Source organism: Drosophila kikkawai, chromosome X, assembly GCF_030179895.1.
Source record: "Drosophila kikkawai strain 14028-0561.14 chromosome X, DkikHiC1v2, whole genome shotgun sequence".
In the NCBI taxonomy this organism is placed as follows: domain Eukaryota; kingdom Metazoa; phylum Arthropoda; class Insecta; order Diptera; family Drosophilidae; genus Drosophila; species Drosophila kikkawai.
In genome coordinates this window covers 11,421,945-11,437,658 of record NC_091733.1, presented here as the reverse complement: position 1 = coordinate 11,437,658, position 15,714 = coordinate 11,421,945, and the positions used below count along the sequence as shown (strand labels likewise).

Genomic DNA, 15,714 nt, shown 5'->3' with positions numbered 1-15,714 from the left:
GTAAATAAGGATTCAAAACTAGACTTGCTTGTAATATTCATCTTAAAGTTTATTTATATCGAAAGGAGCTAATCACTGCTTGGCAATCTTGTTGCCATCGCACTGTAGCTCTCCGTAGATCTGTTCATCTTGGATTTCGCTCTTGATCTCCGTGGCCAGCTCCACGGCCTTGTCCTGTAGAGACACAAATATATCAAAACATGATCTTAGCCCTAAAATCAATCTAAACAGAAATAATGTTGGACACTTACATCGAAGTACACGTTCTGCTTGCCCTTCTGGAACTCTCCGAACAAGGCAAAGACATCCACCAACTTGCCGCGGGCCCCAAACTTGTCCGAGATCAGGGAGAACAAATGCTTGACGGTCTCCTGCTCCACGGGCGTGGTATCGGTGCTAATGAAAATGGCACGCGGCAGCTGCACATCCACATTGCAGGCCCGGAAATCGGTGACTGGTCGTCGCTCCAAACTGGGGCACACCAGCTGGGCATCCTTGTGCTTCTCCAGCTCGGTGGCGGGCACAATCTGCACAGTTCCATCGGCTGTGGACGAGATGCGGCAGGTGTCCAGGCCACGTCGCTTGTTCAAGAAGGCGGCGGCCAGGCGGGCGCGTTCAGAACCCTCATCGAATTTGCTATAAAATGGGATTTAAATGGGATTATTGGGGATCAAGGATAAGGACTTTTCATTTCCTCCACTTTCACTTACATTTCGGCCTTTTGGAGCGCCTCCCGTCCCACATTGGGGGCTGCCACTGCCACCAAGACATCGTCCTGGGCCCTCTGCTCGTAGACCAACGGCTGCAGTTTGTAGCGACGCGCCTCAGCATAACCCGAGGCTGGCAGGATGACTAGATCTGCCTCCTTCTTGGACATGGACTCCAGGCAATCGGTGGACTGGACGCACTCAAGCTCGGGCCGAGCATCGCGGGCATAGGCTGCCTGATGCAGAGCCTGGCACTTGGCATACTCATCATCGCCCTGGGCACACAGCCTGATCTTCCGGATGGCACTGCCGTCACGCTCGATCACATCCTTGTAGCCAGCCCGCTCCAAATAAACCTTGGGATCAATGGCCGCATCCTTGCTATGATAGACGGCACTCGGCTGGATGAGCAAATGGGCGGCGGCATCCTTGTTCTGCGCCTGCAGGCCGTTGGCAAAGAAGCGCTCCAGACGCGACTGCAGCTGATGCAGCTGCTCCGTGTTGTGGACAGCCTTCTCGTTGGAGATATAGCCGCTCCAGGGTCGCTGGGCCCAGGAGCAGGCCGGTCCTGTGATGGGCCTACGGCTGCCATCCTCGCACAAATACTCAAAGTCATCGGGATTGCCCTCCGCCTTGGGTGCATCCGGACCAGCGCCTGGCAGACCAAAGTACTTCTTGATGTACTGCACCTTGGAGAAGGCCACCTCGCCCTGGCCCTTGTCCAGGCAGCGAATGGCGCCATCGTAGCCACTGAACTTATCCGGATAGTTGCACTGCTCCGGCTTCTCGCACAGGGCGCACAGATTCGAATACTTCTTCTTCAGCAGACGATCCGTGTCGGGATGCGCCGAATAGGTGCCCACCAGGCAGGACTGGGTGAAGAACTCGGACAGGGACTTGAGCTCGCGTTCCGTGGCAGAGATTTGCGGATCGGCGGACACCTTGAGAACATGTGAGTTCTTTAGCTTGGTGATGGGGATCTTGTAGCCCACATTGCGTCCGAAACCGGTGTGGCAGGACTTGGCGCCGCGCAGCTGCTCCAAGGTGCGTATAGGTGAGGTCTTCTTTACCAGGATAATGCCCTCGTAGCGGAAGGCGGCTAAAGGGAGGGTAAGGTATATTTATTTTCATTTTTTGGGGGATGAGAGAACCTTGGACCCACCATCTTTGTCCTGCTGGGTGCGAATCTCTGACACCACCCGGTAATCCTCGTTCTTGCGATGGTAAGCAATGTACATGTCCTCCGGCTCTGTGGCCAGCACATCGGCCTTTCGCTGCTCGATCAACTCCAGGCAGTCCACTCGATCCCTTCCAGCCACGCACTCCATACGGATGCCCGCCTCCGAGGGATCGGCCAGCAGCTGCTGGCACTCGGCCAAATAGATCTGGGGCACGCACAAGCGGTCTGTAGGGGAAGACTAGATGTAAGCTAGATTTATTTAAGATGGCTTTAGGGGTACCTACAGATGGGCTCCTCAGCTTGGGCAACTCCCATAAGGAGTAAAAGGGCGGTGGCCGCCAAGGGCAGCAGCCAGTTGGTGGTCTCTCGCGGCGACGTCATCTCAGGAACAGTTGAAGCTCGACTGTGGAGAGGGCTAAGCCGGCCGGCAGCTTTTATAGCCGTCGCCAGTCAATCTCTCTGTGGCTTTTTTTTGCTCGCTTTGTTCTCTGCGATTCTATGTACTGAAATAATAATAATAATAAATAAACACAAAAAAAAGAAAAAAACAGAAAGAAAGACACTCCAATGGGACCGGTTTTTTCCCCTAGGTTCCTTTGGGAACGTGACTAGACCTAGGGTCTATAAGCTAAGGCAAATCGCTGTGTATATAAACTTATTATCCATGATCTACCTTAAGATCCCCTGCCAAGACACACAAAAAAGTGATTGATTTAGATCTATAAATTATTATATCTTAAAGATACTTCTCTGAATATATAAGCAGACTTTACAGAGATCTAAAACCTATATTTTCCATTAACTAGGGCGATCATAGAATATTGATAGCTTAGATCTAAAAGAGATCTAAAACCTATATTATCCATTAACTAAGCTGATCATATAGTATAGATAGCACAGATAAAGAGATCTAAAACCTATATTACCATTAAATAAGCTGATCATAGAATATTGATAGCTTAGATAAAGAAATCTAAAACATCTATTTTTCATTAGCAAAAGCTGATCATATAATTTAGATAAATGATCTCGCCCACAGACTAAACAGATCTCTTAAAAAAATTCACCTAACGCCTCTCTCTTCAGTTAATTGTCTTGGCACTTGATCTCCCAATCGATTGCTGGCTATATAGTACATATACTTGTCTGATCTCGGGGACTTACTGCTTGTACTATATGGAAGTTGTATATGAATTAAATAACTGATAAACCGAGCTGTTTGTTTGTGGTACTTATATTTTCCAGGAATTATTGAACCCCTTTTGAGGGGTATACTTACTTTAAATTCAATTCGAACTCACTTTCGTAGATTTTAGTTGAATTATACCAGCCTCTAATGATATCTTTAAATTTAATTTGCATTTCTTGGAATTGTGTATTTTAAAGTGCCATTTTATACACTACAAAGTGAAGAGTTTTGGCTTGAACTTGGATATATGTATGAGGATTTTAAAGTCATGATTATTTAAAAAAACAAACAGAAATTAGTAATAAGCACTCACAAAGATAAAACAATTTTTGATATAATTTATTAATAAATTAAAATGATTAAAAGGTTTATATTTAAGCTACCAATATCTAACTAATTATTTTAACAAAATATTTGTAATAATTTTATATTTCGATTGATATATCGAACTAATTTATACAAATATAAGATATATATAATATAATATATCTATCCTACATTTTTGTTCTTTCCGAAATTAATTATATTTTGTGTATATAATATTTTAATTCCTTATAAATCGATAATTAATTGAAAAAACAAAACAAATTGATTAAATATCGACATTTAAAAGTTCAATACGATATACCTCGATATTTCAAATATCTATTAATCAAAGTTTTCAATACCTTTGATATGATATTTAGTGCTACAATATTTTCTTCTCCACATATGTACCTCCCTTAATTGTTAGAGTATCCCATAGTCATTGTAAAATTTCCCTTTAGCTTATATTTATGAGGTTTTCGCTTAGTTCTGCCTACTCAGGCACAGAACCTGTTCAACGGCCGGGATTTGATGGGATCACCTCTAGGCACTCACCCGCAATTTTGAGCAGTGGAGTGCAGTGAAGGGAGGGACACCGCCAAGTGAAATTGGCGGCGATCTGCTTAAAATGCAGGGGGCGTGGTTGGATAACGAATGGGCCACAATAGGGTGATGTGGCGGGCTGTGTGGGTGCGGCTGGGGGATCTTTTTTCTGGGCAAGAGCATCGCATCGCGAATCGAATTAGATCGTTTGTTATGCCGCATACACTTGCAGGCGCTGGAATTGAGTATGCAACACAGGGACGGTCCGGTCAGCACTCTGCAAGGTCAAAAGTTGGTCGGGAATCTCCCACTGGAATCGCAATGGGTTTGGGATTTTTCCCGCCAATTGGATCCCTTATCTGCGTTCCCTGGATCGGAGGCAGGTAACCACAACAAACACTGATTTAAATAATAATAATTAGTTTTAATGTGGCTGACTTAACAAAGCCAACTGCCCGAGGAATAATAAATTTTAAGTCATGGGTGCGAACAGAACCTAGAATAGTTGAAAAAATTAAGCCTAAGCTCAGGTATTCCAACTTTATATTACAGATTATAATTATACATTTTAAGATTACAGACTTTCAATTAGCATTCAATTGAATTGCTTTTTAATTATATTTTATTCGTAAACATCGTTAAATATGGTTTTATAGTAAACTTAGATATTGAGGCAACTAATGTAAGAAGAATTAGAGTTGCTTCTGATCCATCTTCTGTCTTCCTTGTGTCCTTTTTTCTTTGCTTTTTTTTCAAAACCACTTTATACCTGGTTGATTTCCATTTAATGACATTCCATTTATCAACAACCGATCGCCCTAAAATGTACCATTATGGGGTAACCTTAGAACTTAAGGGGCCTACGTGTGAACTTGTATAAATGAAACGGTCACGTAGTTATTGGAAACAAGAAAAGAAACTAACATTGGAAAGCGAAAGTTTAAATACCCTATTTTTTTTTTAATTTTTGGGAAAAATCAAAACTAAACAAAGTTATAACTTAACCAAAAAAAACATTAAATTCAATTCAGTAAGAGGCTTTGTTCAGTTTTTATAAATAATTAATTAATCTATTAACCTTATAAAAAGTTAAACAAAGACTCCATACTCCATTTAGCGGTTTTTCTAATTTAATTTTGTTATTTTTAGATAAAAATCCAAATTTAAAAATCTATAATCAGCCAAAAAATGCGTACTAAATTTAAGATTATATCAATTTTCGACAATTTTAACGATGTATACAAATATTTTTAAATCTGTGACTCTGTGAACTGTCTCAGTTTTTTTAAGATTAATAAATTTGCATACTGAATTTAGTCATTTGTTAAATTCTATTTTTAGCCAATTTTCAAAAATGTTAACAATTTAATACAATTTTGAAAATTTTTTGATATTTTTGTATTCTTTTTTCGAAAACAATCAAATTTAACAAATCTATAATTTTGCCAAAAAAAAAAAAAATATATTAAATTCTATTTTATGACATCTAAGGTCGTAAATGACTCTGTTGCTGCTTTTTAAATTTTCTTACTTAAATTATAGTACATCTTCAACGGGTATAAAAACTTTTTTAAAGAAAACTAAATTAAACGTCCCTTTATAAAACATTTTACTCCCAATCAAGAAAGGAGAAGTTCCTTGCACACTGAAAAAGGCCGAACTCCTACCAAAATGCAGCCAACGTGTGAACGCGCCATAGTTTTCAAATATCGCGCAATCGCCACTATCGCAGTTCAAAAATCAATCGATGTTGCCGCCCAAAGAGGAGCTTTCGATGCTATCGATAGAGTAATCGACGTTGCCCCACCACTGGTTCAAGTGACACGTCGGAAACACTGCGTGTAAATTGAGAAATATTGAGAAAATTAAGGAATTCCGGCCACGAAACGCACCCATTCTGTGGCACCACTGATCCCGCTATTGTGCCACCAGCCTTGGACAGCCAGAAACCGCCACGATGACGTCGCAAGTGCCGTGCTACACGATTATCAACTCGCCGGACATGGAGGTGCCGAACGAGATGCAGCTGAAGCAGGAGCTGGAGAAGGGCGACACGAACGTGAAGATCGAGACTCTGAAGAAGGTGATCAAGCTGCTGCTGAACGGCGAGCGCTACCCGGGCCTGATCATGACCATTATCCGGTTCGTGCTGCCCGTGCAGAACCACACGGTGAAGAAGCTGCTGCTGATCTTCTGGGAGGTTGTGCCAAAGACCTCGGCGGATGGGAAGCTGTTGCAGGAGATGATCCTAGTGTGCGATGCCTACCGCAAGGATCTGCAGCATCCCAACGAGTTCCTGCGCGGCTCCACGTTGCGTTTCCTGTGCAAGCTGAAGGAGCCGGAGCTCCTCGAGCCACTGATGCCGGCCATCCGTGCCTGCTTGGATCACCGGCACTCGTATGTGCGTCGCAACGCCGTCCTGGCCATCTTCACCATCTACAAGAACTTCGATTGGCTGGTGCCAGACGGACCAGAGCTGATCGCCAGCTTCCTGGACACGCAGCAGGACATGAGCTGCAAGCGCAACGCCTTCCTCATGCTGCTGCACGCCGACCAGGAGCGTGCGCTCAACTACTTGGCCTCGTGCATCGACCAGGTGCACAGCTTCGGCGATATACTGCAGCTGGTGATCGTGGAGCTCATCTACAAGGTGTGCCACGCCAATCCGGCCGAGCGTTCGCGGTTTATCCGCTGCATCTACAACCTGTTGAACTCCAGCTCGAATGCTGTGCGCTACGAGTCCGCCGGCACCCTGATTACGCTCTCGCTAGCTCCCACCGCCATTAAGGCGGCGGCCAGCTGCTACATCGAGCTGGTGGTCAAGGAGAGTGATAACAATGTCAAGCTGATTGTCCTGGACCGCCTGGTGGCGATGAAGGAGCACGAGGGCATGGAGAAGGTCATGCAGGACCTGGTAATGGATGTCCTTCGAGTGCTGGCCGCTCCCGACATTGAGGTGCGTCGCAAGACCCTAGCCCTGGCCCTGGATCTGGTCTATTCGCGCAATATTGGCGAAATGGTATTGGTACTCAAGAAGGAGGTGGCCAAGACGCACAATGTGGAGCACGAGGACACTGGCAAGTACAGACAGCTGCTCGTCCGCACCCTGCACACCTGCTCCATCAAGTTCCCCGATGTGGCGGCCACTGTAATACCCGTGCTGGTGGAATTCCTTTCGGACACCAATGAGCTGGCCGCCGCCGATGTGTTGATCTTTATACGCGAGGCCATCCAAAAGTTCCCCGCCCTGCGGGCCCTTATCATTGAGAATCTGATTGAGGCCTTCCCCCAAATCAAGTCATCGAAAATCCATCGTGCCGCTGTTTGGATTCTGGGCGAGTATGTTGAGGGACCGCAGATACTCGAGGTGATCACTGTCATCCAGCAGACGCTGGGCGATGTGCCCATGGTGGAGGCAGAGCAGCGTCGCCTTACCGGCGAACAGAGCACCGAGGAGCAGCAGCAGGGGAGTACCAATTCAGCTGGCGAGGGTTCAACCACGGGCTCTGGCAATGCCAGCAACAAGGTCACCTCCGATGGAACCTATGCCACCCAAAGCGCCTACAGTTTGGCCCCGTAAGTTGGATGTACATTTTTGAGATCTATAAGAATTCCAGGAACTAAAACATACTTCATGCAGAGTGGCCAAGGCCGAGAAGCGTCCGCCGCTGCGTCAATACCTGATGGATGGTGACTTCTTTATTGGCGCCGCTCTATCCGCCACCCTGACCAAGCTGGCCCTGCGCTATGCCGAGCTGGAGCCAGAGGCTCGCTCGCAGAACCGCCTCACCACGCAAGTGATGCTGATCATGAGCTCCATTCTGCATCTGGGCAAGTCGGGATTCCCCAGCAAGCCGATAACCAACGATGACACCGATCGCATCTTCGTCTGCCTGCGGGCACTGAGCGAACGCACACCGGAGGCGGTGTCCGTATTCACTTTGTATTGCCGCGAGGCTTTGGGCAAGATGCTGGACGCACAGGCCGATGAGGATCAGCGGGTGCTGAAGGAGAAGCAACGGGCCACAGCCAAGGTGCAGCCGGATGATCCGGTGCTATTTGCCCAGCTCTCCAATGGACGCGACAATCAGCTGGGCGAGAATGTGTTCGAGTCTAGTCTGAACCAGGCTTTGGCCGGCAGCAAGACTGCCCAGCAGCTGAGTGACGTGGCCTCGCCGAATAGCAAGCTCAACAAGGTCACCCAGCTGACGGGCTTCTCGGATCCCGTCTACGCCGAGGCCTATGTCAATGTCAACCAATATGACATTGTGCTGGACGTGCTCATCGTTAACCAGACCAGTGAGTGGAGGATGGAGGAGTCTCCTCTTTGGAGTGGTATTCCAGCCTAACTTGTTCGGCTTCTTGCAGATGACACATTGCAGAACTGCACCCTAGAGCTGGCCACGCTGGGGGATTTGAAGCTGGTGGAAAGACCGCATCCTGTGGTCCTTGCCCCTCACGACTTCTGCAACATCAAGGCCAACGTAAAGGTCTCCTCCACGGAGAATGGCATCATCTTTGGCAATATTGGTGAGTGTTGATCAGCATTAAGAGCCGATTGAATCTAGCCTTGTCTCTCTGTTTGTCAACAGTTTATGACACCGCCCTGAATACCAATGTGGTGGTTCTCAATACCATTCATATTGACATCATGGACTACATCATTCCGGCCAGCTGCACGGACACCGAGTTCCGACAGATGTGGCAGGACTTTGAGTGGGAGAACAAGGTGACGGTCAATACCAGCTTCACCGATCTGCACGAGTATCTCAGGCACCTGCTGAAGAGCACCAACATGAAGTGCCTGACGCCGGAGAAGGCGCTATCCGGCCAATGTGGCTTCATGGCCGCCAATATGTATGCCAAGTAAGTTGCTTCCACTTCTAATTGCTCGATGGAGCTCTCTCTCACACACACACTGACACCTTGTGCTGCTCCCAGGTCCATTTTCGGAGAGAATGCCTTGGCCAATCTGAGCATTGAGAAGCCCGTGGATGATCCCGATTCCAAGGTAACGGGACACATACGCATTCGCGCCAAAAGCCAGGTGAGCATGAGCATCTGTATATTTATAGCTTCCTTTAATTGTTTTTAATTTTTAATTAATTCATTTTTGTTAACTAGGGCATGGCCCTGAGTTTGGGTGACAAAATCAGCTCCTCGCAGAAGCAGTCTGTGCAGGCGGCCTAGTGGACGTGGAACTGGACGTGGACGACCAGCCACCGCCAAGAGCGACGTATTTGAACGACGTATTCGGCCACCCGCCCGCATTCCGCCAGCCGCAATTCTTCAATTTACATTACACGTTACACACACACACACTTATGCATAATGAATATATATTATACCTTAACCCAGGAATATTGTGTTTTGTTTTGCAAAATGAAGTGGGAACATTTTTTGAAATTTTTAAGTTTTTATTATATTTTAAATATATTTTTAGAATTATATATATATTTTTTTATTTTATTTAAAAGTTGAGTAATAACTTATATTTAATTTTTAAAATAATAATTCAATTCAATTTTTATTTTAGAAATTAAAAATATGAGTTGCCAAATAAAAAAAAAAAAAAAATTTACATATATACTAAGGCAATACCTTTTTTTTATTATATTTATTACAAAAATTATAATTGTTTTTAACAATTACTATTCAATTTTAACACAAAAATTGCATATATGATTATATATTTGTTTTTTTTTTTTAATATAAAAGTTGAGTTATAACTCTTAAATGTAACTTTTAAAATATTATATTTTTTTAGAAATTAAAAATAAGAGTTATCAATAAAACGAAATTATTGATTAATTGATACGTGTATCAATCTTTTAAACACACCGCTCCGCTAACACCTTTATTTTTACGAAAACTATGAAAAGTCCGATATTTTTGTACTTGAAATGCTTTATTATACTTTAAAAAACAGTTTAGTTTAAAATAACTCTGTTTAATTTGCTTATTAAATGTGATTTTGTTATACATTCGATTTAAATTAAAATTCGGTTTATAAAAAAAGGATATTACCGGGTTAAGAAAAATGGGTACAAGACAAAAGTAACTAAAGTCCAACTACTGAACTTGATATATATATGTTTTTGGGGATAATAAGCCTTGAAAAACTGTCAAAACAAAAAGGTAAGGATAAAAAAGATGTGCCTTTTCCAATTATTGGGGTTTTTAAAAATATAAACAGTATCTTAACAATTTAGGGCAAGGTGTCTAATCGAGTACACTGAGCGTACAATCATATATATAATATATATATATTTATGTATCTTAGACCTGCAGCATGGGCCTCTTCTCCTTGGCCTGTAGATTGTCGTTGGTGGTGGCATAGCCAGTGCCGCCCTAAAAGAAGCATAGAAGAAATTAACACAAATTAATTTAAAAAACTTTTTAAAACTTACTCGCTGCAGGGGAATAATGTCCTTGTCCTTGAGCTTGCGATCGGTCAAAGGATGGATCATGTCCTTTCTGATTAACCGCTCCACACACTCCATAGTCACCACATCGCCTCTAAAATAAAATATATCAAAATAAATAAATACTCCTTTCTAAATTTCTACAAGGAACTCACGTGGGTCGCAGCACAGCGCAGGGCACGGCATTGCTTAGCACATCGTGGGTAATGGGGCACATGTAGCGCGCCTCCTTGGCAATCAGAGAGCGCTTGGCATCGCCATCCTTGAGCAGCGTAAACTTCACATCGATCAGGTCCTTGACTCTCAGCGGCTGCTGCGATACGGGACAGTAGATGGCAGGATCTGGCTTTTTGGCCCTGGCCAAGCCAGCATTGGGACATTCCGATGGCAGCCAGAAACTGGGCAGCTTCTTCTCGTGCCCGTTGGTCATGTTGGAGATCGAGGTGGCACTGGAGGAGGAGGAGCCTGATGCAGCGGAGGCAGACGTTGAGGGCTTCTCACTATTTTTAGCTGCTGTGTGAGCGGGCGTCATTGCCGGCTTCTCGGCATTCACAAAACGATCCATTCGCGCCTGCTGCTGTGTGTTGGCCTCCTGGTTCAGCTGATCCTCCTCGGCGCGACGCAGTCGCTCGTACTCCTTAAGCCGGCGGCTATACTCGTTCTTCTTGGTCACAATGTACTGCAGGATGGCCTCCTTGTCGAATAGGTAGCCATCCTTGGTCACCACAGGCCGGCGGCAGGGCTGCAGTGTCAGGGAGCAGCAGTCGAAGGACTTCACCGAGTCCTTGCCCAGCCGCTGGGCGTTTGTTCCGTAGCCGGACTCTGCTGCATCCCGCTTCTTCTCGTTGTATGTATACACGGCTCCGGCCGTGCAGTTGCGGGCGTGGCGTGTCATTTTGGAGTTGTTTTCTTAAGTTTTACGAAGATTTTTATTTGCAGCAACAGCACAGTGTGACCGTAGCGCAGAGAGTGAAAAATACTAAAGGGATGTGCAGAAAAAAATACTGAAAATGAGTGTATTGAAAATTAAAGCCTAGTACTCTGACGAGAAAAAACCGCTGTATAAATTTAGACAGCGGCCAAACTCCATATAAAAAAAACGGTGTCGAAAAAAAAGAAGAAGAACTTTTAGACACGTCGTTTTTTTCGGTACTCTGACGACGAAAATGAAGCCTGCGAAAATTGAATGGCGTTGCCAGATCAAGATAGTAAACAGCTGATATCGCGCTGTCTAAATAATTCATTTGATTTATTTAGACACCCCTAATGGAGGGAAAGTTGAAGGAAAAAGGTGGCATTGATAGGGGCTGTCAAGGGGAAGCCCATAATATGGAATTTAACCCAAAAAGGACATTTTAATGCAATATTTATTAATATTTTTAATATTTTTTTTGAATATTTGTTTACAAACAGCTGTCCAGTGTGACCAAAGAAAATCCTTAAACGCCATAAAAAGTACATTTTCATGGCATTTCAGGACTTTTCTTAATTTTTTTTGGTCACACTAGCTCGGTAGCGAAATAAAGAGCGATTCCGCTGTATAATTTATACAGCGGATTTTTCTCGTCAGAGTACTAGGCTTAAACAATGAAATAAAAGTTCAGCGCACCGAAGCTTGTACACCCTGCAGTTTGCAATTGTATAAAATTTAAAACATTTTAAATTTTTAATAAAATATAAATAACTACGGGATTTTGTATATATGTTACATTAAAAAAAAAATTTTTTATACCCATTTACATCTATATTTCTTTTTACAGTTTTACAGCTACAGTTTACCGATTTCCTCTACATCTAATCATTTTTCCTTTGGTTCGTATTATAGTTCTTCGATTTGTATAAAATTAAAACCGAAAATTTGAAATAAAAATAAAAATATAAATATCTCGAAGTATATAAAAAGTATGATAAAAAATAGCAAGCCTTATTATTTTTTGCTATTAATTTCTTGATCTTTCCAAAGGAGCAAAATTATATAGATATCCGATTTGTATTCAATTGAAATCGAAATAAAATAATAAAAATTGATCACATCTTAAAGTAAAAGTTATAATTAGTTTCACGATTTTCATTAATAAAGCATTTCTTAATGGATAAAATATGGTCAAGTATATGAAAATATGTAAAAAACAAGGCAAATATAATTTATATCTAATCTTCTAAAATAAAAAAAAATTTATTTTAATTATATTTAGTTATTCTTAAATATATATTTTACTTTGATTGGAATTATAATACTCTGCAGGGTAAAAAATATATATAGGCAAAGTGTCCTCGTTAAATAAATGAATTGCCATAAAATGAATATCAAATTTCTAAATAAATAAAAAATTTGAAAATATGTTGAAAAACGCATATATAATTTTGTTTAAATTAAAATGAATAATAAATATAATTTTATTATGCTTCGACTTAAATTATATTATCATATTATATATTATATTATTTAGACAGCGCGATATCAGCTGTTTACTATCTTGATCTGGCAACGCCATTCAATTTTCGCAGGCTTCATTTTCGTCGTCAGAGTACCGAAAAAAACGACGTGTCTAAAAGTTCTTCTTCTTTTTTTTCGACACCGTTTTTTTTTATATGGAGTTTGGCCGCTGTCTAAATTTATACAGCGGTTTTTCCTCGTCAGAGTACTAGGCTTTAAAATGTAAATTATTCAAGGATAAAGCCTAGTACTCTGACGAGAAAAACCCGCTGTCTAAACTAGACAGCGGAATCGCTGTTTATTTCGCTACCGAGCTAGTGTGACCAAAAAAATTAAGGAAATTCCATGAAAATGTACTTTTTATGGCGTTTAAGGATTTTCCTTGGTCACACTGGACAGCTGTTTGTAAACAAATATTAAAAAAAAATATTAAAAATATTAATAAATATGGCATTAAAATGTCCTTTATGGGTTAAATTCCATATTATGGGCTTCCCCTTGACAGCCCCTATCAATGCCACCTTTTTCCTTCAACTTTCCCTCCATTAGGGGTGTCTAAATAAATCAAATGAATTATTTAGACAGCGCGATATCAGCTGTTTACTAGCTTGATCTGGCAACGCCATTCAATTTTCGCAGGCTTCATTTTCGTCGCAAGAGTACCGAAAAAAACGACGTGTCTAAAAGTTCTTCTTCTTTTTTTCGACACCGTTTTTTTTATATGGAGTTTGGCCGCTGTCTAAATTTATACAGCGGTTTTTTCTCGTCAGAGTACTAGGCTTTAATATTGGTGTTGAGAGCTAAACAACTGTGCAAACAATCTGCTCGAGTTGTCTTCTGATAACTTATAAACTGTGTGTATCTCTGACTTATATATCTGGTTATTTATATTAAATGACGTTGGCAAAAACGTGTAAATAAAGAAACAATAAATATTAAAAATACTAAAATCATAATGAACATGATCTGATACATTTTTTGGCGCTCTGCATGCGGTCACACTGCACCAATCGGCGACTTGCCGGATCCCAGCTTCCCGAATCCCCTCCTGGCTTGGAACGGAGCTACTGCCATTCCCCCTCCAACTGCCAATGGACTATCAGTATTACGACGAGGAGTCCGACTACATTGACGTGGACGAGGAGGAGCTGGCTGCGGCCGGCGGCCTGGACTACGGTTATGGGAAGCCGCTGGATGAGGAGGTGGAGGACTATTATCTTGGTGGAGGGGAGGACGAAGAGGCGGCATACCATAACGGCGGCCTAGTAGAAAGGCTCCCCCAGATCCTGCACAGTTGCGTTAAGCCCTCGCTGCTGCAGGTGCTCCAGTATATGGCGCCCATGTTGCTGCTATGCCTCGTGTGTCGCCTCCTGTGTCTGCTGTACGCCCGGCGAGGTCACCTCTCCCAGAACCAGTTCCAGTCCCTGCGGATGGCGCCCCTACACTTGATCCACCTCGGTTGTGGCCTAACCTTGCTGCACTTCTCCGTGGGCTATCGCCTTTGGCTGCTGTTGCTATTGGCCGTCGTGGGCTATCTGCTGCTCCAGCTACTGCGCCTGGGACGGCACGGTGCCCAGCTCCTGGCCATGCTCACCATTGGCAGCCAGTTTCTGTACGAGTTGCTGATTTGGCGGAACCGCAGCGACTGGCCCCAGCTGCGCGGCATCCAAATGGTGGTCAACATGAAGCTCATCTCGCTGGGCTTCGACCTGACCAGCGGCGGCGGCGGCAACCAGCTGACGAAGGGTATACCCAATCCGCTGGCCTATCTGGGCTATATATATAGCCCCGCCACCTGCGCCCTGGGACCCTGGGTGAGCTACGGCAGCTACAGCAACTGCCTGGTGCCCCGGAGCAGCTGGCTGCTCAGTCTGCGTCGAACGGTGGCCAACGCTGTGCTCTGCCTGCTGACCGTGACCGTTTCCAACTGTCTGGCACCGTTGCTGAGTGACCTGGCCGGCGGCTGGCACTTCCTGGCCATGTACACGGATGCTCTGAGTGTGCGCAGCAGCCACTACTTTGTGGGCTTCATAGCGCAGGCTCTGCTGGTGGTCACCGATCAGCGACTGGATGATGCTCGGGAATCTGAGCTATTGGGACCGTTGGTGGCGCAGCCCTGGCGCATAGAGTGGCCGCGCTCGATCAGTGCGTTGGTCCGGAGCTGGAACATTCCCATGCACGAGTGGCTGAAGCGGTACATTTACACGCCCTGCAAAACAACGGGCAGGCACTCTCGGATGCAGGGACTCCTGGCCATCTTCTGCACATATCTGGTGTCCAGCCTTCTGCATGGAATGGATCTTCGCATCTATCTGGTCCTCATCTCGTTGGCCGTTTTCGCCGCGGGCGAGTCTTTGCTGCGAAGACACCTCTCCAGCGTTTTAAATGCCTGCCTTTCGGCCAATCTCTGTCCGGGAGCGGAGCGTTGTCGCTACAGCAACTGTCCCAGCAAGCTGGGAAGCTGGGCCTCTGTTAGCGGCTGCCTGGTTCAGTTGGCCAATCTGGGCTTCACGGCGCTGGCCATCTTCCATCTGGCCTATCTGGGTGTGGTGCTAATGGGCGACAGTCTGGAAAGCGGAGTTGGCACAGCGGAAGAGGAGGGCTTTTTGTGGCACTGGAAGCAGGCCGGATACCTCAGCCACTACATTGGCGTGGGCACCATTGTGCTCTATCTGTTTATCTCGTAGGAACCGGAGAATAAGCCGGATCTATATAGTATCTACGACTGATTTACACGTATTTGTAACGGTGTTCGTCGCAACCATTTGTACTTTTGTATCTCGTATCTTGTAGTTTTTTGTGTGTGAATCTCTGTAAGTATTTCAACATTAAACGATTCTGTGAAACGGAATTATCTAAGTTTAATATAATTATTGCCTAATTATTGTAAACGGGCTCGGAAAAAGATTTGAATTTGTTTATCACTC

At 44.1% G+C, this 15,714-nt stretch overlaps 4 protein-coding genes across 4 annotated transcripts; 2 read left to right on the top strand and 2 right to left on the bottom strand.

Annotated features, from left to right (window-relative positions):
* Positions 1-24: 24 nt before the first annotated feature.
* Positions 25-2,321, bottom strand: Tsf1 (Transferrin 1). The gene is made up of 5 exons (XM_017179458.2): positions 2,172-2,321; positions 1,870-2,112; positions 711-1,806; positions 252-636; positions 25-174 (listed from the first exon to the last, which is right to left on the bottom strand). Exons 1-5 carry the CDS (start codon positions 2,266-2,268, stop codon positions 73-75), a joined length of 1,923 nt encoding a protein of 640 aa, XP_017034947.1. The 5' UTR covers positions 2,269-2,321; the 3' UTR covers positions 25-72.
* A 3,396-nt stretch (positions 2,322-5,717) lies between these two features.
* On the top strand, positions 5,718-9,286 carry betaCOP (coatomer subunit beta). Its single transcript, XM_017179405.3, has 6 exons — positions 5,718-7,501; positions 7,566-8,224; positions 8,294-8,455; positions 8,518-8,791; positions 8,867-8,972; positions 9,050-9,286. The coding sequence occupies exons 1-6, from the start codon at positions 5,883-5,885 to the stop codon at positions 9,113-9,115; spliced, it is 2,886 nt and encodes a 961-aa protein (XP_017034894.1). The 5' UTR covers positions 5,718-5,882; the 3' UTR covers positions 9,116-9,286.
* A 481-nt stretch (positions 9,287-9,767) lies between these two features.
* On the bottom strand, positions 9,768-11,320 carry LOC108083353 (nitric oxide synthase-interacting protein homolog). Its single transcript, XM_017179097.3, has 3 exons — positions 10,506-11,320; positions 10,336-10,444; positions 9,768-10,276 (listed from the first exon to the last, which is right to left on the bottom strand). The coding sequence occupies exons 1-3, from the start codon at positions 11,243-11,245 to the stop codon at positions 10,205-10,207; spliced, it is 921 nt and encodes a 306-aa protein (XP_017034586.1). The 5' UTR covers positions 11,246-11,320; the 3' UTR covers positions 9,768-10,204.
* Positions 11,321-13,766: 2,446 nt separating this feature from the next.
* Positions 13,767-15,657, top strand: por (Protein-serine O-palmitoleoyltransferase por). Its single transcript, XM_017179471.3, has one exon. It carries the CDS (start codon positions 13,879-13,881, stop codon positions 15,472-15,474), a length of 1,596 nt encoding a protein of 531 aa, XP_017034960.1. The 5' UTR covers positions 13,767-13,878; the 3' UTR covers positions 15,475-15,657.
* The last annotated feature ends 57 nt before the right edge of the window (positions 15,658-15,714 follow it).

Bases quoted from the DNA above. Each gene is read 5' to 3' on its own strand.
- betaCOP (XM_017179405.3), top strand. From the start codon at position 5,883: ATGACGTCGCAAGTGCCGTGCTACACGATTATCAACTCGCCGGACATG. The intron at 7,502-7,565 runs GTAAGTTGGATG...TACTTCATGCAG, and splicing joins AGCGCCTACAGTTTGGCCCC to AGTGGCCAAGGCCGAGAAGC. The intron at 8,973-9,049 runs GTGAGCATGAGC...TTTGTTAACTAG, and splicing joins GCATTCGCGCCAAAAGCCAG to GGCATGGCCCTGAGTTTGGG.
- Tsf1 (XM_017179458.2), bottom strand. From the start codon at position 2,268: ATGACGTCGCCGCGAGAGACCACCAACTGGCTGCTGCCCTTGGCGGCC. The intron at 1,807-1,869 runs GTGGGTCCAAGG...CCCTCCCTTTAG, and splicing joins CACCCAGCAGGACAAAGATG to CCGCCTTCCGCTACGAGGGC. The intron at 637-710 runs GTAAGTGAAAGT...CCCATTTTATAG, and splicing joins GCGCTCCAAAAGGCCGAAAT to CAAATTCGATGAGGGTTCTG.
- LOC108083353 (XM_017179097.3), bottom strand. From the start codon at position 11,245: ATGACACGCCACGCCCGCAACTGCACGGCCGGAGCCGTGTATACATAC. The intron at 10,445-10,505 runs GTGAGTTCCTTG...ATTTTATTTTAG, and splicing joins TGCGCTGTGCTGCGACCCAC to AGGCGATGTGGTGACTATGG. The intron at 10,277-10,335 runs GTAAGTTTTAAA...TGCTTCTTTTAG, and splicing joins ACATTATTCCCCTGCAGCGA to GGCGGCACTGGCTATGCCAC.
- por (XM_017179471.3), top strand. From the start codon at position 13,879: ATGGACTATCAGTATTACGACGAGGAGTCCGACTACATTGACGTGGAC.